The 26,163-nt window shown below is 37.9% G+C and overlaps 1 protein-coding gene across 3 annotated transcripts in view; it reads right to left on the bottom strand.

The window, feature by feature from the left end:
* Positions 1 to 26,163, bottom strand: part of PDE10A (phosphodiesterase 10A) — a 248,225-nt gene that overhangs the window by 90,883 nt on the left and 131,179 nt on the right. For all 3 annotated transcript variants that reach the window (XM_087425039.1, XM_087425040.1, XM_087425041.1), the window contains exons 3-4: positions 6,201 to 6,229; positions 481 to 601 (exon numbers count right to left, since the gene is read on the bottom strand). In XM_087425039.1, coding sequence (XP_087281165.1) covers positions 481 to 601; positions 6,201 to 6,229 — 150 coding nt within the window. The remainder of the gene's footprint in view (positions 1 to 480; positions 602 to 6,200; positions 6,230 to 26,163) is intronic.

The raw sequence follows: 26,163 nt of genomic DNA, 5'->3' as shown, positions 1-26,163 counted from the left end.
CCCTGCTTAAGTCGTTCTACCTGGGTGGCCCTGGGTAAGATATTTGGCCTTTCTTTGCCACATCTTCCTCATTGGTAAAATGGTGATAATGGCATATAAAGTTGTCAACTCTCCAAATAAATTTAAAATGCTTTTTCTTCCTTAAAAATTAATGATTTATTTTATAAAGATGTGATTTAATTCAATAAAACTATACTTTCCAAAGAACACTAGGTTTTAATTAGTAAGCATAGTATATTCCATTTATACATCAGGCAGATACTTTCTTGGGATCAGATAACTTAGCAAGTTTTAGGTTTGACTCATCTGGTCATTTCATAATAAAATATTTTCACATCAAACTTAGCCTGAGAATAGAAGTAAATAAATGACTTGCCTTTGCCTCTTACTAAGTGAATTATTTTTGCCACTTTTTGCAATGGAATAAGAGAACCTTTGGTTCATTTTTTTCTGCTAAGAGGAATACAGAACATTCCTTACCTATTTTAATGATGCTACTCAATTCATAGAGGAGTAGCTGGTTGTCTCCTCCCGTATCCAACCGTTGTTCTATATAGCTGTTTAGTTCATACACAACTCCCTGCATATTCGTATCTTGGTACTTTGAAAAAAAAAATAAAAAGAAAGGGCATAATTAAATATAATAAAATAAAAATTCCGTAGTTCGTAAGACACACTAATTAATATATATGACGTTATATACTAGTTGTTCATTATGCTTTTATAGAGCAAGATTTAAATATTATAATCTACCATAAAAATAGAATGAAAATTTAAATTGCTATGACTTACTAAGAATTATCTATAGACTCTATGTATGTTTATTTATATTAAAATATCTAATGTTACCAATTGCGACTGTTTCTGATTTTTGTATATAATGTATCAGGCATCTTGATAAGTAAAAACAGTACAAAAGTTTGAGAACTGAATGAAATATTGTAAGAGGCTAGAGAAGTCACCTGCATGCAGTGCACTGGGTGAGATAACGTTTGTTATTACTCTCCACTCATTTGCATCGACGTGGCTACCACCCCAGTCAGATCTTAACTCTGCCACTAGCACAGGAGCAAGAGGCTCGCACTGTAGCCGCCCCTGCAGGAGCAGCCGTCCCACAGCAAGTCCACAGCGCTAGGCTTCATCGAGGTACCAGCGACAACAGCAGGTGGACACGGGTCTGGGAAGAAGGTGGAAGCTAAATCTTAGCTACTCCCAGCACAAGCTACCACTGTGTCTTCTCTAAAAGTCCTGAAAAAAAGCCTTCTAACAAGCTTCCCTGCTCCCGAGCTTGCCTCTTCTCCAAATGACAGCCAGGGTAAACTTTATAAATAAAATAAAACTCTGTCACTCTCTGGCTTAAAATACTCCTGGGGCTTCCCACTGCACTTAGAATAGCAGACAGACTCCTCACAGGGTAGCCTCCCACACTCGACAACATGAGGGTGACCGTCTGCCTCGGAAACTGCTTCAAACCACCTTTCTTTCTCTTGACCACTCAGACATCTTTCACTCCTAAAGCCTATTACTTGCTGTTATTCTTGAGCAACTGTACTCAAGGAATACAGTGGAAGGAATAAATCAATGAAACAATGGATGAGCCAACTGATCATTCCACAAATATGTACCAGCAATCCTGACAATCTAAATCTACTACATGTAGGCGCTCTTCTAGACACAAGAGACACTAGAGAATGAACAACATAAAATTCCAGTCCTCAAGGAACTTACATTCCAGTGGAAGAGAATATATAGGTAAAGTACATAGTGTGATGGAAGGCAACAGGTGCTATATGCAGAAAGGGAGGCAGGGAAGGCTGACAGCGAATACCTTAGGAGGGAGAGGGTTCCCTTTGTAAATTGGATGGTCAGTGAAGGAAGACTTCAGTGACATGGGACATAGGGGCAGACTCCAATGGAGCCTGATACCTTTAACGCCTGAAATCTGACTAGCCTCCTCTAGTTGCTTCACAGGGGACTGCTGATCACTTACCACCTCTCTTAGCTTCTGACCTATAAACGGACTCGAGTCCAGGCAGGGCCCAGAAAATGAAGGACAAAGGATGACTTGTCCAGAGTGCAATATACACTCCCCCAAAATGATGAGATTTAGTCAACGTATAGAAACCTGGGAAACAAATGAGAATGGATCTCAAGGATGCTGAAGTAGTGTAGAAGAAAGATAATATTGGATCAGGGCAAATATTTGATATGGGTGCATTAAGGAGAGATACTGGGTTCAGTGTGCAAGTGCTGGGTTGGCTGAAATCTGTTCCCAAAAGTGGCCAACGCTAAATGCAGTTGAAATGCCAGAACTTCCCTGCTGTATATTCCAAACTTAGCAAGACTGGAATGCCAGAGTGGATTTATTCTGTAAGACCTGTTTACCCACTCCCTAGCTATGTCGTACAGACACTCCCTTCACCAAGGTCATGAGAAATATGTTCCCAAGGGTGAAGTGGCCTGTGTGAAGAGCTCTGTGGTGTGGGCCAGGAATGACTGTGGGAACCGCTGCTATCCAACAGGGTTTCCTGAATTCACTGAAAAGATGGTATTCTGGCATGGCAGGGCCCAAGTGGCAACACACAATATCCGGAGACAAGACGGGAGTTGTTAGCATAAGGGACACAACTGAAGCTGCAACCAGAATGACCTGGCCAGCAGAGACTACCTCAAACTAAAAGTTTCTGTAGAGCACAGGAAACTATCAACAAAATGAAAAGGCAACCCACAGAATGGGAGAAAATATTTACAAACCACATATCCGATAAAGGGTTAATATGCAAAATATATAAAGAACTACAACTTACTAGCAAAAAATGCAATAACCTGACTAAAAAATGGGCAAATGTGGGGCCAGCCCTATGGCCTAGTGGTTAAGTTCAGGGCGCTCCACTTTAGTGGCCTGGGTTCAGTTTCTGGGTGTGGACCTACACCACTCATCAGTGGCCATGCTGTGGTGGCAACCCACATACAAAATAGGGGAAGACTGGCACAGATGTTAGCTCAGGGTGAATCTTCTTCAGCAACAACAATAACAACAAAAAAATGGGCAAAGGTTCTGAACAGACACTTTTCCAAAGAAGACATACAGATGGCCAACAGGTATATGAAAATGTGCTCGACATCACCAATCATCAGGGAAATGCAAATCAAAACCACAATGAGATATCACTTCACACCTGTTAGAACGGCTAGTATCAAAAAGACAAGAGATGAGTGTTAGTGAGGATGTGGGAAAACTGGGAACCCTGAGCACTGCTGGTGAGAGTGTAAATTGGTACAGCCTTTATGATACACAGCATGGAGATTTCTCCACAAAGTAAAGATAGAACTAGCATATGATCCAGCAATCCCATTTATGGGTAGATATCTGAAGGAAATGAAATCACTATCTCGAAGAGATATCTGCAATCCCATGTTCACTGCAGGTTTATTTACAATAGCCAAGACGTGGACACAACTTAAGTGTCCGTCGACAGACGGAAGGATAAAGAAAATGTGATACACACACACGAGAATATTATTCAACTCTAAAAAAGGAGGAAATCTTGCTATTTGTGGCAACAGGGATGGACCTGGAGGGCATTATGCTAAGTAAAAGAAGCTAGACAGAGAAAGACAAACACTGTATGGTCTCACTTATATGTGGAATCTAAAAAAGTCAAACTCATAGAAGTAGAAAGTAGATTGGTGGTTGCCAGAGGCTGTGGAGCAGGGGGAATGGGCAGATATCGGTCAAAGGTTACAAACTTTCAGTTATAAGATGAAAAAGTTCTGGGGATCTAATGTACGGGATGGTGCCTATAATTAAAAATACTACACTGCATACTTGAAATTTGCAGATAGTAGATCTTCAGCATTGTCACCACATACACACAAAAAAGTAACTGTGAAGTGATGGATGTGTTAATTAACTTAATTAACTTAATCATTTCACAATGTACACACAAATCATCAAATTTACACCTTAAATACATACAATTATTAGTCAAAAAATATAGAAACATATTTTTAAATGTAATTCTTAAATATCTCAGCAATAATAATAATAATGAAAGACATGGAACATTTCATCCTTTGATACAAAGTCCCTCCCATGGTTCTTCTTAATCAATCCTTGTCCCCAAGAAACCACTGTTTTTGACTTTTTTCCCCGATAGATTAGTTTTGCCTGTTTTAAGAATTTTATGTAAGTGGAATCATACAACATGTACTGTTTTGAACCTGGCTTTATTTGCTCAACGTAATATCATTGACATTCATCTATGTTCCTGTATGTTTCAGCAGTTCCTTTCTATTGCTAGTAGCATTTGTTGTACGAAAATACTACAAATTATTTATATTATTCTACTATTGTTGGACATTTGGGATGTTTATCTTTCCAGCTTCAGGCTATTAAGAATAAAGCTGCTATGAACATTCTCATATGTGGCATGTCATTATCTGAACCCAAGATGTCTTGTGGCAATATTTTGTATAACTAAAATATATAGAAATGTATTCGATAAAAAAGTCTACTCTTTGTCTATGCAATTATTCTCCCCAAATATAACCCGGTTTATATTTGAAGGAGTGGGATGTAATAGCAACATCAGTTATGACACTATGGTACAAAATCTTTATATTCAGGGACACTGGAGGTGAAGGGAGAGTGTTCTAGCAAATAGGTGAACAGAGTTAAGATGCTGACGTAAGCAAGGTATCACGAGTACAATTCTAACCCTTTTGTCAACAGAAGAGGATGTAAGGAAAACACGTGGACTGGTTGAAACCACCTCTTTTGGGCATCATTTTTCCCACCTCCCTCAAAAACAACAACAAAGCCTAAAATCTTTTCAGGGTTGTAAAGGTTAAATTGAGGTTAGGCATTCCCTATAAACCAAAGTTGGTCTGGGTTACAAAAAAAAAAAAGGAATACTGATGAGAAAATTGGAGTCTTCTTCCTACTGTCCTTGACTTATAAAATGCATGGTGCTACAGAGATCTGAGATCACAGCTTTGCTGATATCAACACCCCGATATCTAATGACTCTGCCCAAGTTCACTTGTGACAATTCCCTTTTTACCCTCAAGCATCAGTTTTTAGCCTTGTCTGCTGCTCTTACCAACTGCAAAATTTCCAGGCTGACCCTCCACCCCTTGATACACCTTTAAGCACCCAGACGTGGGGACTTGCTAACTGTGAGCTCTGTAAATGTGAAGTTAATAGTAAGGGTACCCAGTAAAACTCTGAGATTTACAGAAACCTTAAGAGTCTGTCAGGTTGCTGTGGATAGAGCGAATTCTGCCCAATCTCTAGCAAGGGCCCTGATCATTTTAGAGGTTCCTTTCTTCAGAAGATCAAAAATAAAGGAAGAGATCTGTATACATGATCCTATTAACAGTACTTCAGTTTATATCTTATGATAAAGGTTGATCTCTTACAGAAGGTTGCATCAGATGCAATTCAAACTGATTATTTTCAATATTTAATCCACATTTAAGATCTTTATCTGTATGCAAGATATACAATTAAGATATTTTTCATATGTAATTATAATTTCGTAGTATTAAACAGTAGGATAAATGCTTTCATTGCTCGTCCCCCATAAGCTTTTAAGTTTGCCAAGTCTCTTAAAGTTAACACCAAGTATTTTCTTGGACATGAAAACAGTGAATTTAATATTTCTAAAATTACTGAGGAATGCCGAGTCTTCAATACACGAGTAGTCACCTTCTGTTCTCCCAAAAAGAAGGTGCATAAACTCAAAGGCAGGGGTCAGCCAGGTAACACACAGGAGTAAAGCTACTAAGTGTAGGACCTGATGAAGGCAGCTTCTGCGACTTGGCCTGGGCACACTGCTGCCACCGGGGAACGCTGTGTCGATGCTGCCTTATCTGATAGTTTTTCGAGAGAAGCCAGAAATCCAATCTTAATATGTGTCTCTAAACTTGTAGATGTTGGTAACTCATTCAGAAAACCCCATAAGCACATGCAGGCCAAACACAATGCATCTGTTAGTTGTGCTCAGCCTCAAGCCCTCCAATTTGCAACCTCTCCCTACTGACTTTATTCCATATCAGTGAGGGATACCTTGGAGAAGACACTCAGTTTTTGTCATCATTTTTCTAATACTTGAACATATTATAGCACTGAGAAAATGTACAAAAGGATTTATTTCCTATATTGTGGTAGTAGAAATTATATTCACATTACTTACCCTGCTGACTTCCTTAGGAGCCGATTCATCTGGGGGATAGAGAAGGAAGGAGGAAAAAACACAATTAGAAACTCTGAGCAGGTTCTGAGATGTAGAACATTCATTCACTCTCAATAAACTAAAAGGCTCTTTTGCAATGCTTCCTCTTACGAAATCTAAGAATTTGGTTTTAAAAATCTGTATAGGTTATACATAAATTTAGAGTTAGACATACATATTAATTTTGGAGGGGAAATGAAATACCACAACAACTCGGTAGTCATTTTCAAGATGACCTTCTTAGATGTTCTAAAAGGGTAGTGCCTTGAATTATGTTTACTCAAATACACGCACTTAGAAAAGGGTTTGTAACATTTGCAACATTCTAAATGACACAACCCACAGGAATATCTCAAATGACCATTACCACTTGTGCTGCGAGGGTTAATTTCAGCATTTCTTATTGGCTGAAATAAGACATGTACCTGCGTGGCACCATGGTCAAGGCACGAAACACATCTATTAGCAGTGCTGCTTTGTACGGTGGGTCCCAGGAGCTGGGAGGCAGTTTGGACTGGCTTGTCAGCACTGTTCACTGGGAAAGTGAGGCTAATGGAATGCACCTGGTCTAGGGGAGACCCTCTGATGGGATCTCCCCTCGGGGCCAGCTACGTGGCAAGAGTATGCCTGTGTGACCGACGGGCTCAAGGAACAAAGTGGCCAAGACGCCACTTTAGGTCCACTGGTTCTGAGTGCCCCACGCCCAGGTCACTGGTTCTGACCCAGACGAAGGGCATTTATGTGGCCCTTATGGAGGAAGGGCGGCGGGAGCCGGCCTCTCCAGACCCCTCACCGGAGGCAGCCTTTAATTGAACGCTGTTGCTGTCTTGTGTCTCGGTTAGCAAACCCTGTCTAATACCACCATTAGTGCACACTTGACACGCCCCAAATCTAATGCATTCTGTGTTCCTCCACAGCACAGCCTAATTTATCTTGACGCTGACAAAAACATGTCCCATAGGTTCAGACAGGGCTGTGGGTCTCCTTTCTCCTTCAATATCCTTATTAACTACACCACTGAGTCCTGTTGTTTCCTCTTTTTTCTAATATTTCTCTGATTTGCTGCTTACCACCCATTTCCACAGATAACACCAAGTCTAGTCCCAAATCATTTACCAATCAGCAGCCTCCAAGCTGCTCCGTGAATCCATTATCCGCCCATCATGCCTACACACACACACACACACTCACCCACCCAGTGTGTCCTTCAAAAACAGTCCATCTATCACGCCCCTCAGATGCATCAGAACCTAAAGAAAACTAGATTTCAACACTGGTTGCACACTGAGTTGACCTGGGAACCTTTTAAAACTTAGCAAGCTTGGGACTATCAGATGGTGGGTATTCAAGAAACAGTACTTAGTTTTTGGATTATTGTATTAATACATACTTGCTTATATATTTTCCTGTAATTGTTCCATAATGGTTTGAGTATTGCATTTGATTTCCCTAAGAATGCAAGCATGTTACAGGAAAAACACGGATTTTTATCTTCTACACTGAAGTCATATTGCAGAAATACATCATCTGCTGTTCAATTCCTGACCCCTCACCCTCTCCTGAACCTCTCTGAAGATGGGACTCTGATATAATCATTACAACACATTTACGAACAGATTCTGAAGTTACAGAAGCTTATATGTTTTTAATTTTTTTTAAGTTCTTATCTAAGAAATTCAATAAGCATGCCTGCAAATCGAAGTGGATTAAAAGGCACATGATGAAAAGCGGCAGTTGTAGGAACAGGTTTTCTACTAGGAGTGCATGGAGTTACTGAGCTGTTTCACTATGGAATCTTCCACTCTCCACCAATCATGACTAAGATCTGAAAGTTAGTTCAAGGGAAGAACAGTTTGAATTTCCAGACATCTGTAAAGAAGTGTTACTTTAGTTTTGCTTTGGTGCTTCTCAAATGTGCATAAGATGCTCTACAGTACATATTTATAAAAACCAACTATTTTTTGCTTTATGAGCAATGTAACGTGTTTGAAAGAAAAATTTACTTGGAGCTGATTTCTAGATTTTTCACCATGTGTACTGATTTAGAAATGTATCCTCTATCTCTTCCTCCAATGTAAAAGTCAAACAATTTTTGTTAAATGAATGTCAAGTCTATTATATTTAGGCAACATGGTATTTTAGCTGAGGAAATTAATGAACACAGTGAAATTTGCTAGGAGAAGGGAACCCGACTTCCTATTTCCTATATTTGGAACTTTCATTTATTTGAACTCTCCTGCCCAAGGGAAATTTAAGCATGTTGAAGACAGTTCATTTAATTCCCCTTCTGCAGTGGAGTGGCACTATAGGAGGGCATTACGAGAGGCAAAATGCACTATGGTTTAAAGCCCAGACCTGCAGTCACTTGCTGTATTACTTCGGGCAAAGTGTCTGACTTCTTTTGCCATCTTACAAGTCTAAAGAACTAAAGAACTAAAACAAGAACTAAACAAGAACTAAAGAACTAAAACAACATTCTGACAATACAATTTGATTCTGAAAAATAATTTTTCCCATGAAGGCATCGTCAAAGTAACAGAGGAAATATCGTCCCGTCCCCCCGGCAGTTCTGGACTCGTTGCAGGAATTCCAGGTTAAGAACCATGACTTAGAACACCTCCTTCTAAGGACCACGGCTCTGGAATGTGTCTGTACACTCCCAACACGCACTCATGACTGAACTGTCGGAACGGTGATTCATGTGGCTCAGCAAGGAAGCTCCCTTTAAAAGGAAAGGGGAAGCGATCGTGGAAAAGAAGGAAATTGCCATGGATACCAGATTTTGAATCATTCATGAGCATCAAATTAGCAACAAAAATGTTCACAACAGCAGAACCCCCAATATGTTGTGCTCACTCTTGACTCAAAATCGTCATACCTCCAAACAACAAATATTTATTGAGCACTAAGTGCCTGACACTATTCTAGGTGGTTCCAATATATCAGAGGACAAAAAAAGACAATAATGCCTGCCCTCACGAAGCGCTATTCTAAAGACAGGAGATGGTCCATAAACATGATAAATAACTAAGTTATACAGCAGGTTGGAAGTGGGAAGTGCTTTAAGAGGGGAAACAAAGTGAAGCAGGTTGAGAAGGATCAGAAAGCAGTGGGGCAAGGGGACGGGGACAGGCTGCAGGATAAAGTGTGATTAGCGGAACCCTCCTGGAGAAGGTGAGCTACAAAAGCAGCTACCTAAGGGAAGTGCATTCCAGCAGAGGGATCAGCCTGAGCAAAAACCCTAAGACACAAGTGTGCCTGCTGTTTCGTGACAAAGTTAGTTCCTCCTTCTTTCCAAATATTGAAATCCAAGGCTCAGCTCACTTTGTATTTTGTCCACGAGGCCCTTTCAAAAGCAACAGGCCCACTATCTCTCTTTTCTCAGAATTCTTATACACTCCTTTCCTGTTAGGAAAGCAGAGTACTACAGAAAAAAACGAAGATAGGCTTGGAGTCTGACCAGATCTGTTTTCAAATCTCAGCTTCACTTACAAACCATACATGGGTTCCTCGACCTTTCCAAACTTGGTAATCTCATATTTGTAAAATGAGGTCACTTCAGACAGCGTTAGGATTAAGTGAGATAATGTACATAAAAGTTCTTGCACAGAGTAGCCTCTCAATAAATTTCAGTTTTGTTTCTCCCCGTTCAACTGAGCGTTAGTTATAGTCTACCTTCTGTTGATAACTAGATACATGCGAATGACTTCTCAACTGAATAGAAGTTCTTGGAGACAAGAGTCCACATCTAATATTTCACTTACATTACTGAAAAAAAAAAGGCAATCCAAAAAATCATTCTTAAATGATTAAAAACAGATGATGATGCTTTTGCACACAGAATATTTTTCTCTAGACAGCAACAGAGTGGTAAAACACTAGAAGATTATTACTTCTGCCAGTGGTTTAAAATCTCTTAGCCTAACTATTAAATATAGTTCCCAAATCACTTTGTTTTTGTTCTCTTTCTTACTTTAATTTTCTAACATTACAAGGCAGGCATTTATGGAAGAACATGAGCCATGTAATCAAGAATGGAAGTACCAAGTTAATTGGTTTCTGCGAACACACTCTCTACTTTGCAGAGTTACTGATGAGGAAACACGAAATAAATTATAAATCACTCATAAATGAAAGGTATAAGGAACTACATACTTGTGATATGCTTGGTCAGAAAAAAAAGGGGAGCGAGGATATGTATATGTTCATAAGCTATGTCATAAAACATGAAAAGCTATTATTTTTTCCCTGAAAGATTATAATGATTTTTCAATAACTTGTAGAATCACATTTTCTAGCACATACTACTGGAGTCTATTCCTTTGTACTTAATTCTATAAGAACAGAATGAGACCATTCCTAGTGAGAGTTAGTCCATCAAGTTTTCCAATTCTATAAATGAAAATCGATAGCTTAAAAAGGCATAGTGTGAACTGCAGGTGTTCTTTGATACATATAAAATGTAATAATTTACAAAGTATCTTCCTTTTATTTTGCAGACACAAGAATTATAAACATACGTGATAGATAAATACTGTATATATAAGACAATATGGTTTCTCTCTTGTAGTTAACAGAAAATATTACATGTCAGTGACTTTCAATTATCAAGGCCATAGAAGGAAGGTTCGAGAAAGACATCATAACACAATCACTTAATAGGTTGTCCTTCTCTTCTATACGTTACATTATAGAATTTAGTAATCTCTAAATGACCTAGCACTGGGTTGATTCTGTGACTGTAAACTCTGCACGTCCTAATCATTTTCTGGATTGGCATCACACTCATGAGCAAACGTAACTAACTTGAAAGTTCACCTTCAGAAGCCGGAGCAACATCTATCCCAGACAGGCTAATACATAGATTCATTTTGTTAACCTAGTCTTGATTTCTCAACTGATAGTATATGAGCTGTTGAAATACACAAATAACGCTGTCATTCTGACAGAAGACAGTGAAGTAATTAGATGTAAACTCTGTCAACATTTGAGGAATTAGTCACCGTCTTAACATGGGAAATTATATCTTCAACATCATCTTCCAAAATTTGTAGTTTCAAGTGGCTATTTAGAAATAGCAGAGAAATTTTAGAACTTATTACGAACAAAAAATAACTGAGGCTTCCTAAAACTCGCACAATGTTTTGTGCCTCTAAAAAAAAATATCTTTATTATGTTGTTTCAATATTGAGGATGTGTGGAAATGAGAACTCCAAAGATTTCCTATCATATTTATAAAAATGATAAATAGAGAAGGGCTTAGCATCAAAGTCCATATGGTCTAGAAGTTTTCTGAAGATGGAAAAAAAAAAATGCAGAATGTATTGTTCACCTCCAGATTCCCATGATTCTCTGGAGCACACAAGATTCCCTGAAATTCAGCTATCACACACTACCATGTCAGCAGAGATCCTAATTGAAAACTGAAAGTACTAAAAGATCCTGGCACCAGATTATAAACATTAAGAACACAGAAAAAGGTTTCAATTTCACGGTCTCAATCATACCACTCTGAATTGCGATCACAGCACTAATAATAAATAAGTTGGAAAATGTATTGCATGAGTTTCTACTTGTCTGCAAATCTCTCAGTTTACGTTTTAAAATGTGTTTTTCTTCCTGTTGGGTCTGTTACAGCCTAATTACTACTAACTTAATTTGTACATCTTTGAACTTCTGCTCCAAAACTGTTCAAAGGAAAAATTAAAGTAAAAGCTTTATTATGTTTCTATGAAGTTGCTTCATGTTCCCTCCAGTTACCCTGCAGTATGTCTTGTCAAGTGTGCAGTAGATAGAGGATGTTTAGAATACTGGCTCTCTATCTAGTTTCTGTGTACACTGAAAACGAGACTTTTTTTTTTTTTAATTAATTTATTTTTTTCCCCCAAAGCCCCAGTAGATAGTTGTATGTCATAGTTGCACAGCCTTCTAGTTGCTGTATGTGGGACGCGGCCTCAGCATGGCCGGAGAAGCGGTGCGTCACTGTGCACCCGGGATCCGAACCTGGGCCGCCAGCAGCGGAGTGCACACATTTAACCACTAAGCCACGGGGCCGGACCGAAAACGAGACTTTTAAAGTTTCACTTTATTTAAAAAAAATCCTCAATGTCTGCAGAAAGGTGAAGATTGCAAGTGCTTCTCTTTCTGCTTCACACCAGCTGACAGGCCAACAAAGGAAACAGTTTCAGGGACAAAGTCTTCTCAAGCCAAAGGGAGCAAGGAGATCTCAGCAGGGGAGGGGACAGCTGACCACAGGAGAGTGAGGACGGCCCTGCGTGAAGTATCCTTATGTCATGGAATTGCTTATTATCTCGGAATACGTACATTTTTATTGAACATATGTTTTATTTATTATTGGTACCATCTATAGGAATAAAACAAAGAAACTCACAGGATGATGTTAAAAGGCCCAAGGCCCCTCACCATCAATACCACGATGTTTGCTTATTTCCCCTCTGTGCCCATTGTCCGATGGCAGAGAGGAGAGTTAGGAAGAAGCTGTCCAAGACTGGAACTCTTACACAGCCACTTTGGAAAACAGTTTGCCACCTTCTGAAATCCTAGTCCTAGGTATTTATCTAAGACTAAGTATGCAAAACACCAAGTGTACAAAAGAGACCAAATTAATGCCAAAAAAGTAAATTTTAAAGTAGAAGTAAGTGAGATCTTTAATTGCCTAGATTCTGTTTTTTACCATCAGCAGGAAATGTAATCCAAGAGCAGGATGAGATCAGATAAAGAAAAAAAATTATATACTCTTTGGCATATCCAAGTCAATCTTGCTGCTGTACTTCCACAAAGAAGGACAAAATATTGTCATGAAATTCATTATTCTTTAGTATCCATTAATTACAATCAATTATAAAAGTGAATTAAACATTTATTTGCAGAAAAGACTGTTGAATTTAAAAACGCTGTAACTGCGGTTCTCTGGAAATTGATAAAAGAACTGATAACAGAATAATTCCAGAATCCTACCAAGTAGAGATTGGTAGAACAAGTATAGCTCAAGGAGAAACAATTTTTTGGAATATTATTTTGAAAAATTTAAGAAGAAAACCACTAAACAGAGACAAGAGGTTATATTCTTAAACTAAAATGCAGTAGTGACCAACACCATCATGCCTTTCTATTAACACTATAAAAAACTAACCAAACAAGATATAGTATTAAATATCTAGGATTTAAAAAAATATTACAGCATTATATATCTGAGATAAATGATTGAATATTCTTCGTCTCTTCTAAGATCCTGGGCCAATAAACTTGAGATCTCTAATCAAACTGGCTATGGTTCTGGAGCACGGATAGAGCCACAACAACAGGTTCTTGGGGCTTCAAATCAACATGCTTACAGACAGGCAGAGCCATTCACTTGTCAGAACATCTACAGTGTTGGGTACTGAATATCGAGATCTAAATTTTGGAGCTTCTAACAGTACTCTGCAAACCTTGCCTAATAGGGCAGGCTTTTTATTTCCAAATAAATTCTTATATAGAATAACCCAATATATTAAATAGATGAAAAGAAATCTAGCGGCAGATATCATAATTCACTCAATATCATTTCCAACCTTCTTTGAGATCTCCCTCCAGTTATGCACAAGCTGGAAGCTAAAAACTACATTGTCTGATTTCCTTGTGCCTAATCAGATGTACTACTAATGTGGGACTGAGTTGGGAACTGAGTTAAGTAGGAGGAGAGGTAGGGTGTGAGGTTCTCCTTTTACTGGGGAGCATCAAAGGAGACACAGCATAGATCTACAGCCACCAGATCCCTGCCTCCCTGGGCTTCCTGGAGCCAAGGGAACAGCTGTCCCAGTCCCAGCCTTGAAAGAGAAATTCTGGGGCTTGAAAGTCTTTTTGGTCACCACCTAGAGCTGACTGCTCCAGCCCTTCCCATGATTTGTTAGTCACCCAATACACTTCTTTCTGTTTAAAGTACCTTAGATTGGTTTCTATTATCTATAACCAAACTCTAACTGATATGTGTTTTATTAGTAAAAATTTACTGTCAAATTTAAAAATTATTACATATCTCATTACATAAAATCAACAAATGAGAGCAAAGAAGCTGTTTGATTAACATAAAATTTTAGAACAGATGTTATGGAGGACACGTGTAGTCTTACGTCAGTCTCAGAATCAGATTTATTTCTGGATATATTTTTCAGGGACCCACAATGGTTCACGTAGATAATAAAATACAAAAGAGAAAATACTGCTTTGGGTGGTTTGTCATTTGTTTGTTTGTTTTCTAGACTGCCTTACAAATTCAAAAGACTCTTGATTAAAATGACTCAGAAGCTTAAAAGAGAAATATTTACAAATTTTTCTTTCAATGTTGAATCACTAAATACATAACAAATACAAATACAAATTTCTTATAACAAGAAACACCCAAACACACAGTAAGCCAACTCTTGCATATGGTCTTGTGATTAAATATGCATTGAACTAACTTTTTTGAAAGGGATGAGCAGAGCCAAAACTTTATATAACATGACACATTTATAAGAAGTTCCAACAAATATACAGATTGATCACTGTAAGTTTTATCTGAGTTCTGCATAAAAACGAGTTGAACCAAGAGCACAAAGTTAATCTCTTGGTGGTCTCCAGTAGATTAGATTTGGAACATTTAAGTATTCCGCCTATTTTATTTTATTTTATTTATTTTTTTTTTTATAATTTTTTTATTTATTTGTTTTTTTCCCCCAAAGCCCCAGTAGATAGTTGTATGTCATAGCTGCACATCCTTCTAGTTGCTGTATGTGGGACACGGCCTCAGCATGGCCGGAGAAGCGGTGCGTCGGTGCGCGCCCGGGATCCGAACCCAGGCCGCCAGCAGTGGAGCGCGTGCACTTAACCGCTAAGCCACGGGGCCGGCCCTCTGCCTATTTTAATATCGATTTAAATAGTTAAATTTAAATCAAACATTTCTGGACTACAGGTACAAAAACCACTCTTTATGTGATTCTATTTCTTGTTACTTTTCTTTTCATTTTATGCCACCATTAAAAAGAAAATAGAAGATTCCCAATCATAGGTCTGAGAATAATCTTTAAGAGGAAAATATTCAAATAAAGTATAGGGGATTCAGGTATGAGGCACTTGGCCTAGATAATCATGTTTTAAATCCAATTTCAGGCTGGATTTATGACATGTTACATAAATTCTGGGTATACAAGCTTCAACTCCCCAAATATTTCCCTTGGGTTAAAATTTTAGTATTTTCTCTCTTTCATTTCTTATTGCACATACTTAAATGCGTTTCTATTTTAGTTCTAAAATAATGTTCACTGGGATTTCCCATTATACAGAATTATCATCTGCTTAAGCAGGTCCATCTTAGCCAACAAAGCGATCCCTATGCCTATGAATCCCCATCAAAAATCACAGCATCCTCTCCCCACTTCTCATCTGTTCTTTACCCGGCTTTTGCGTTCTCCATACTACTTATGACCTCAAACGTGATATATAATGTGCTAATTTATTTTTTTTTTTTGTCTTTCTTCCCTTCATCCACACTACTGTGAAAGTTCAAGGACGGCAAAAATGTCCCTTGTACAATTCTATATCTTCAGTGCCTAGAATTGTGTCTGATGCAAAGCAGATAATTCAGTAAATGTCTCTTAAATGAATGACTGGATATATAATAACTACTTGATCATATCTATCCATGGGTATAAATAGGGTAAATAAATTTACCGATGATAATTACGAATATTTATTCAATATTTATTCACTATTTCTTTTAAATCTTCTAGTCATCTTCAATCATTAAATCCTTAGGCAAACAGGAGAAATTAAATATAGATTAGTGGACCAGACTATGCTTTTAACAATATAAAAATATCTCGTCTGTGTAAATTTACTTGAAATGGCAATTCAGACAGTTTCAGTATATCTTATTTTAGTTTAGAGAGATCGATAGCACCTAAAGCTTTGTAAAAGATAAGGTGGGATATGACCATCCCTGGAGCATCACCCCATCTCCCAGGTAATAGTATATGCTTGAAAATGATTACTGAATGAATGCAGGAAAATAACTCTATGGCCTCAGTGGTTTGGAGGACAAAAGGACAATGGAGAAAGATGTGGTTACTAGACCTTGAGAGCACAATGTCTTCTGAATATAGACCATCATCATGATGGCAATGGTAGTGGAAAATCCATGAACGATCATTAGCAAGGCCAAGATGCACCCTTCAAATGCATTTAAGGTAAGAAACCAGTAATTCTCCCAACCCAATTGTACCTGCCCTTATATCCCAGTTCTTTCCCGTGCTCTCCACAGTAACAAATGTTCTCCCCCACCAGACATAGCCTTTGTTTTATCATTTCTCACTTGCCTACCTAATATGTATTGGGTAAAAATGTTCAAAAATTGTTTAAACTATTTTTACTTTTGTAATCCTTGTAAAAATAAATTATATCTCCTTATAGATCTGTCATAATAGTGCTAAGAGATTCAGTGACCTCAATGTTCATAGCAAAAAGGTCCATGTACATAAATTATTTTGTGAAAATAAGACATACAACAAAAGGAAACATAAATTAAACAAAGCAAAAAAAAAAGTTAATGGGGAAAATTATGTTTCTATAGTCCAATAAGTTCAACATCTATTTGGAATGAGTCCAACAACCTTTCCTGGGCATATACGATTTTTATATCTTTAAGATTTTGATGAGTACACTGCAAATACCTTAAGAAATTACATCATAATATTCTAATGCTTTCAGTCACATTCATAAATGTAAAATTTTATTATATAAATATGTAAACGGTAGAAAAACTAGAAAATACAAATAGATGAACACAAAATTTAAATCACTCAATACCATACAAAAATCAGTGTTAAACATCATTAAAATTTTAGGTGTCTCCCTCCTTCTGTATTTTTCTATGCCTAAATATGCATGTAAACATAATTCACATTTCATAAAATAGTGTCATTATATACAAACTATACTTAATTTGCTTTTTATAAACTAAAAATTTATTAACATGTTTATATGTAAGTAAATATATGTGTAACATAACTTTTATGATTATCCTACAGTTTCACACATAGTTTATGCTACATTGTATATATACTATGTAATATTTCATTACATACAATTTGAGTTAAATCAAATTATATTAGCTGATTTAACTCATCACACACACACACATGCACACTTGGGAAGGGTCCCAGTGTCATACACAATGCTAAAAGAAATAATCTTGCGTATGCACCTATGTGTATGTGTGCATATTTTCCATGCTAATAATCTTAAGTCTTAAATCTTTGGTTTCAAATGACATCATCATTGCTTTTTTAAATGTTTTAAAAGCACAGCCTTTTCTTGAAGGAGATTTGGTTTAAATTATTAATATCTTAATACCTAGCTAGAAATTTTTCATTTAAAAATTTTAATCTACAAAATGTAAAATTTTAGGGCTAAATGATACCTCAGAGAGCATGTCGTCCAACCTCATGAAACCAGAGCCTTACAACCCACTGAAAGAACACCGTGAGCCCAGTGCCCATCCAGATTTCCACATGACGCCCCTCCTCACTCGCCATTACTCCATCTGTCTACATGTCAAAGAATCTCTTTCTTGGCTAAAATAAACTAAGTTCCACGAGACAAATGGCTGCATCTATTGTTCGGTGCTCCACCTCCTGTGCCGGGCTTCCTGCTGGGACATGGGCTAGTTGCTCCTTACCTAGTTGTTGAATAAAGTTAATCAGTCAATACTACAGTCTCTCCTATCACTGCTGGTCCAGATGGTCGCCTGGGTCACCATACTCCTTGGCTATGTGTTCCCACTGCCACATAAAGGCTTGCTCCTGGCAAGTGACCCTCGTCAGATAGCCCAGGCATCTGCACTTACCCCTTGGTGTGTGGGAAAAAAGTGCAGAGGAGTGGCGAAAAGCAACTTGCCCAGACTTCGCAGACACCTGGACAGGACTGCAGTTGCCCTTCTCAAATCCAGTCTAACCATAAAAAGGTTAGCTGTACTCCAGTTTACAGACAGTATTCAGGAACCAAAAGGGGTTCATATCCAGAGATTCTGGAGGGGGCTCAAGTGTTAAAGGGCAAAGATGGTGGGAGTTCCAGACGAAAGGCAATGTCATTGTAAGGATTTGAAGAAACAAAGGGACAGGGGTTCTGGCAGGGCTACGGCCAGAGGTGGTTCCATTGGAAAGTACAAGACTGGAGAGCCAGGACCTAATGTCTTTAAAGGAATCAAAGAAGCCAGCCATTTGAAAGAGGACGGGAGAAAACCGCCCTGTGCAAGAACATGGTCCCCTGAGGCTGCTGCATCAGAGAGAGCCTCCGGAGGGATCCACACCTCTGCTCTGCCCACAGCACCAGCACAGGTGTCTACCCCACGGTGAATCTATCCACATGGACTGGGGACAGGGTACAGACACTGAAAGAACGAGGTGGGTCCTCTGCAAAACCGAGGACGGGGCCGGACGGGAGCCAGGCTGCGAACAGCTGGTGAGACCCTGACCCAGGCACGGCACAGCCGAGCTCACCTGTCCTCCCCATCACACCTGCAGTGCTCACGCTCTACAGCCGAGTCTTAAAATGTAGGTTTGTGAGAGGAGTTAGCTCACATTTTCTCTCAGATATGTCTGTGAATATTTGGGAGGCCTAAACTCCTTTAAGGAAAAGCAGGGACTTTCTTTCAGAAAAATGATCGTACATTCACAAATTCTGCATATGATTTCAGAGGGGTTACATGCTCTCCAGTTTGATTTTGCAATTGTCTAGCTATAAATTGGTTGTGTTCAAAACTTGGCTGGTATAAAAACCACTTTAAATTCTTAATTCTAAAAAAAATTTTTTAATAAATTTCTTCAAATATTCTAAAAGTAACATGTATTCACATGGTATGGATACAAACAATAAAACAAGTACCAAACTCTATGGTGAAAACAGGATTAATCTCACCGCTCCCACTTTCCAGTTCCACACTGCCTCCCTCGTGGTAGCCAATGCTAACTCTCTGGGAGGTATCCTCTCCTACCTTTTTCCATTCTCATATAAACATAACCATACAGTATAAGCACTTTTGTTTTTTCCCACTAAAATGGCATTCAACTGTACACATTACCCTGCAGCTTACTTTCATCACTTAGAATTTCATGGATATTCTCTGGACAGGAGACAACTCCATCTTTTCAATACATACACAACATTCCGTAAATAACTGTACCACAATTTACTCAACATTCCCTGCTGATGGACTTTTAGGTTGATTTCAGTCTTTTGTCTCTACAAGCGATGCTGTGATAAATATTCTGGCATGTACACCTTCACCATTCTCCCTACTGTAGAAGTTGAGATCTAGCATCTACGCTGCTGATGATCACCATTTGGTGCTCCTGAGATGAGTTCTGTTGGCTGACACCGTCTGCTATCCCTGCTGCCTTACACTTTTCTCTGTTCCCCTCCCTAGCATTTCTGTCTCAGGCTGGGGTTGAAATTTTGTCCTATATCTCCAAGTGCTTGGCTAGAGCCCAGGCAGGCAGAGCAGTAATTCTCATAGGCTGCCAATTTGGGTGGGAGGTTTGGAGAGAGGACTCAATCCTGCTCATGTAGTTCCTGCAGCCGAGGCAAGCTGTAGCTCTCCTCGAAGAGACTGACTTTCCTGGACTCCAATGCCTTGGCTTCCTTGAACTGAGAAGGCCAGCAGTACAGCGAGAAGAGAAAGGATATTGGAAACCCATAGACAAAGCTTCCTGACCTCCGACCCCTTACGAATGTTGTGAGGATTAAATGAGATAACACAGTACTTGTAAATTAATGTTCATTTTCCCCTTAAATGCACAAGTCATTAGATTGCTACTATTATGATCCACTGGAAGACAGGCATCAGTGTCCACCTAGACCGCGCCCACGTTCAGCAAGTCTTTTCAGGACATTCTGCACACAGCAGGGATTCACCCGTCTCCTGCCAGATTTGCCCTAATCCCTATCGCTGACTGAACTGCTGAGGCCCCAGCACGTCTTTTCAATCCCGCCAACGTGGAGGAGGAACACTCCCACTCTATTCCCTGTGTGGGGTCATCTCGCTGCTTAAGTAGGTTTCTGACGACTAGTCTTCCAATCCTATAATGAAAGCAAAATATAAAAATAGCCAACACTGTTCATGGAACAAAATTTCTGTGGGAAACTGTCATCCTTGATGAAATTTTGAAGTAAGATATAACACCACAAGAAAGAAACAAATTATGCTCAAGAAGCATATAATCACAGATGAATGATTTTTAGTTGCTTTTTAATTTTTCCTTCCTATTTCTCTTTTCAATTAAACATTTAACTACATACCTGTTGGGAACTAGCATGTTTTACTAATAGCTCCTATTATTTTGGGGTCTTCTAGGGTACTACAAATATTTTAAATTCTTTTAATCCCTGAAAAAAATGTTTTGAAAATCTCACACAAATTTATTTATATTTATTTATTTTGCTGAGGAAGATTCACCCTGATCTAACATCTGTTGCCAATCTTCCTCTTTTTTTGCTTGAGGAAGATTGGCCCTGAGCCAACATTTGTGCCAATCTTCCTTTACTTTGTATGTGGGTCGCCACCACAGCATGGCTGTCAAGTTGTGTAGGTCCAGGCCTGGGATTCAAATCTGTGAACCCGGGCCACTGAAGTGGAGCTCACTGAACTTAACCATTACGCCACAGGGCCAGTCTCATGCAAATTTTAAAATTATCTTATCAACAATTTCTGGGCTATGTACAAAATGTCATTTAAGATGAAACAATGTTTCCTTTAGTTTAAATAAACCACCACAAAAAAGAATATATATATATATATATAAAAACAAACCACTACAATAATTATTTCAATGACTATAAGTAATATTAAAAAAGGCCATTACTTATATTTTTAAAAAGTTTTATTAACATATAATTGACATACAATAAACTGCACATATTTACAGTGAACAAATAGGTAAGTTTGGACATAGGTATATACACGTGAAGCCATTGTCACAATTAAATAATTAAAACATAAATGACCCCCAAAGTTCCCACAGACCTTTTGTAATCCCTCCCCACCCCCATCTCCAAGCAACCACTGATCTGCTGTTGTCACTGTAGATAACTTGGCATTTTCTAGAGTTTTATATAAATAGAAGAGTATCGTGTACAGCCCTGTTTTTTTTGTCTAGCCTCTTTAACTCAGCATAATCATTTTGAGATTTATCCATATGGTTACCTGTCAATAACTTATTCTTTTTATTGCAGAAAAATTATTACCACTGTTTGTTCATCCATTCACTTCTTGATGGTCATGAGTTGTTTCCAGTTTGGGGCTATTATAAACAAAGATATTACGAATATCGGCATACAAGATTTTGCACGGATACAGGCTTTCACTTGCCTTCGGTAAATATCTAGGAGGAGAAGGGCTGGTCACATGGTAGGTCTATGTTTAACTTTTAAGAAACTGCCAAGCTGTTCTCCTAAGTGGTTATACTGTTCTACATTCCCTGAGGCCCTGTGGAGAGGTCCAGTTCCTCCATATCCTCCACAATACTTGGTATGGCCACTGTGTTTAATTTTAGCCACTCTAAGAGGTGTGCAGTAATATTTTTTTTCACTAGTAGCTTTCCTGAAGTCTAATTTACATACCATAAAATTCACCCATGGTAAGTATACAATTCAATGATTTCAGTAAATTTATAGAGGTGTGAAACCATCATAACAATCCAGTTTAGTATGCTTCCATCACCCCAGAAAGTTCCCTAATGCCCATTTACATTTAATCCCTGCTCCCACTCACAGCCCAGCCACATCAGTGATGTGCTTTCTGCCTTCACAGATTTGCCTTCTCTGGACATTTCATATAAATAGAATAACATACAACATGTAGTTGATTGCATTTATTGTTCTATTATATGGATATATGACTTTTTTTTTAATCCATTTACCAGCTCAAGGACATTTTAATTTTTTCCAGTTTGGAGTTATTCTGAATACTCCTCTGAACAGTTGCATACATGTCTTTTGTGTGGACATGTTTTCCTTTCTCTTGGATAGATTCTTAAGAGTAGATTTGATGAGTAATATGGTAAGTTTAACCTTTTAAGAAACTGACAAACTGTTTTCCAAAGTACCTACACTATTTTATTTTCCCAAAAGCAAATCATAAAGGTTCCAGTTTATCCACATCCTCACCAATACTTGATATTGTCTGTCTGCTTTTTTATACTCATTTCAGTGAGTGTAGAATACTATCTTATTGCATTTCCCTAGTAATTAATGATGCTGAGCAGCCTTTATTGGTCATTTGTATATCTTCTTTGGAATAATGCAATTCACATCTGTTGCCTATTTTTAAATTGGGTTGTTTATTTTCTTATTGAGTTTAAGAATTCTTGATATATTCTACATGGAATTCTTTAATAAAGCCCAATTTACTAATTTTTAAAAATTTTATGGATCACGCTTTAGGTGTTATATGAAATAACTCTTTGCCCCACCCAAAATCATGAATATTTTTTTTCTTTTTCCAGAAATTTCAGAACTTTAGCTCTTACAGTTAGGTATGTGATCTATATTAAATCAATCTTAGTTTATGATGTAAGGAAAGGGTATATAGTCATTATTTTTTGCACGTGGGTATCCAGTTGTTTCATAACAACTATCCTTTCTCTCAATGAGTTGTTTTGCCATCTTTGTTGAAAATCTATTGACCATGTGGGGATTTGACTCTGAATTCTGTTGCACTGACCTACATGCCTGTCGTTGTGGCAGTTAACACAAAGGGTCTGAAATACTGTGTTCTTACCTGAAGGTGACAGCTTTTAGATCACAAACGTCTCCGGGACTGCTGTATGCCTCTGATTGATATTCAGAGAGTAAAATGGCTGTTTTTGTCCAGTATTGTCCACTTTATCCTTGCTTTTTGGGGAGACGATATGCCCCTTTCTTCGTTAAGCCATAGCTGGAAGTCCAACTTTGTGTTGGAACTCACCATTCTTACTCTGTAGCAGCAATTATCAATATGTGGCTCAGAGACCTCTGGTCTCCCAGAGACCATTTCAGAGGGCTCAAGGTAAAAACGATTTTCATAATAATACTAAGATGTGAGTTGCCTGTTTCTCGTTTTCTCACAAGTATGCATTGTATGTTTCAGAGCCCACATGATGCTCTCATAATTCACAGACTGCATCCTTTGTATTCTAATATTTTCTAAGACCTTTTAAGGTCGTAGGTTTAGGATATAAATACGTGAGTTTTCAGAGGTTAACTCATGTTCTCAATACTTCCACAGTGCTTTAAATTGCTCTCTTTGGTTAGACCTGTTATAGTATCTGCAACTACATTAACACCCAACAAATAGTTATTTTGAAACCCCAAGTTTTCTTTGCGCCTACATAAGAAACATAAAAAGTACACTTTATCTAAAACTATTATTATCTGAAAGTCAATATTTTAATTATTTTATCCTAAAGTAGAATTTGTTTATAGTACAGTTTCGTATATTTAAGGATGGATCATTGGCTTTTAAAAAGGGGAGCTTGGTAAACGCCTTCTCTCGACCTACAGCTGCACTATTTATGTCTAAAAATACTGGAAAAGACGAAACTGACCTATCAGAAGATTCTCTGACTCATGCAAGGGAGGAATCTCCTCCAAAGAAACAGGGTCAAACTGTAAATAAGACACAAAAATATGACAAAATATCACTCTCTTGGCTTTAATAATTCACCTTATCCTGTCCTATACAACAGAACATTTTCAAATAGTATTGTGGTACCAGTTTTATTTTGAGACCAATCTTTCAGTGTATAAAGAAAAAGGAACTGAATATTTTAAATTATAGACATGACGCACTCTTTAAAAGCCCAAAATTGTTTGTTACAGCTTTTCAAACTAGAAATCCATTTGCATACCAACGTTCATAGCAGCCTTATTTACAATAGCTAAAACAGGGAAGCAATCCAAGCGTTCATCGATGGATGAATGGATAAGCAAAATGTGGTCTATGCTTACAATGGAATATTAGCCTTAAAAAGGTAATTCTGACGTGTTACAACACACATGAACCTTGAGGACATTATGCTAAGCTAAATAAGCCAGTCACAAAAGGACAAATACTGTTATGATTCTACTTATATGAAGTACTTAGAGTAGTCAAAATCATAGAGATAGAGAGTAGAATGGTGGTTTCTAGGAGCGAAGAGGAAAAAGGGAATGGGGTTATTGTTTAATGAGTACAGAGTTTCAGTTTAACAAAATAAAAAGAGTTCTGGAGATGGATGGTGGTGATGGTAGCACAACATTATGAATGCATTTAATACCAACGAACTGTACACTTCAAAATTGTTAAGATGGTAAATTTCATATTACATGTATTTTACTATTTAAAAAGTTGGGGAAAAAAGATTGCATGACAGGCAGGTCATTTATATGAGTAGGTCTTTTAAGAAGTCTATTAACTATTTTATAGACCAGTATATTTTCACAAAAAGACAATAAATGAACATACAACACTTCCAGTCCTGTGAATGATACCAACTGTATAGTGATTGCATAGTGATTTTTTTCATGTTTTATGAAAACAAATGCTAGGGTTTATTTAAAGTACAATATTTTCCCCAAATGTTACTTCTCCGTTTACCTATTTACACACTTTTTAGATTTGCTTCTAATACGTCAAATCCAAATATGTCAGTGAAAATGGGAATGCTAATGAATTTGAGCAACTAAAAATGTCACAATGTACTGAACCGGCTTTTAATCAACACAAAAGCCCCAGCTATTAGTAAGACAAACACATCATATTTTACATGCCCAACAATATCAGAAAGTAATGTTACTATACCACAGAATTGATGAAATTATATGAATGTATACCTTATGAACAAGTCTACTGCATAAAGTACTTACATAGAGTATTCAGAATTCTCTTTTTGGACCATAATTCCTTAAAAGGTTTTAGTCTTTCATCAAAAGCCAGCCATGAGAGACCTGGAAGATTCTTGCACTGAAGTAGATCTCAAATTTTTTAATCTCATAATCCTTTATACTCTTAAAAATTAATGAAGACCCCAGAGAACTTTTATTTCTGTTATAAGTATTGATATTTGCTATAATAGAAATAAAAACTGAGGCATTTTTAAATGTGTATTTATTAATTTTAAAATAATAATAATCATTCTATGAGATATAACATGCATATAGATTTTCATGAAAAACAGCTATTTTCCAAAAACAAAAAAATGTACTACGAAGAGGGGCATTGTTTTACATTTTTATAAATCTTTTAAAAGTCTGGCTTAATAGAAAAAGCTGGACTCTCTAATCTGCTTCTGCATTTAATATTTTGTGGTTGTCCTTTTGGTTGAGGTGTGTGAAGAAAATCTGACCTCACAAAGATGTAGCTAGAGACAGAGGAGGGTTTTTAAAGGCTTTTCAGATGATTGTACATATTCTTCTTTGAAATGAAACAAAGACTGAGCCAGTGACAGTTTCTTAAAGATTGGTTGAAATGTGAATTCTGAACCATTCCGACCTTTTTGCACTTGGTCTCTGTGTTGGATGCTGTGATGTATCATCCAGATTCCCCCGAGTAATGAAGAATTTATTCCCCTGGGAACACTGCCGGCACAAACCCCTCTCTCTGCCAGGACCGCCTCACCTGAAGGAAGCCACCTCACCCAAGGTCACACCCACTTCCAGGGGCGCCTATCCAGTGCCTTGATGAAGTGGGCGTACAAAGGTCCAGACTCCTTAGCCCCCTCAGGACAATCCTGAAGGGCCACCCCAGCTCCAGAACTATACTTATCCACTGCTTAACCTCTCCCTCTGCCAAACAGTTTCCTTTCCTTCCCATTTTCATTCCCTTCCCCATGCTTCCCTTCCACAGGTGTTAATTCCCTGACAAACCTCCCCC

This window comes from Ceratotherium simum, chromosome 38 (genome assembly GCF_057802395.1).
Source record: "Ceratotherium simum simum isolate JZ-2026a chromosome 38, ASM5780239v1, whole genome shotgun sequence".
Taxonomy (NCBI): domain Eukaryota; kingdom Metazoa; phylum Chordata; class Mammalia; order Perissodactyla; family Rhinocerotidae; genus Ceratotherium; species Ceratotherium simum.
Note: the sequence above shows the minus strand (reverse complement) of the source record. Positions and strands in the feature narration are given on the sequence as shown.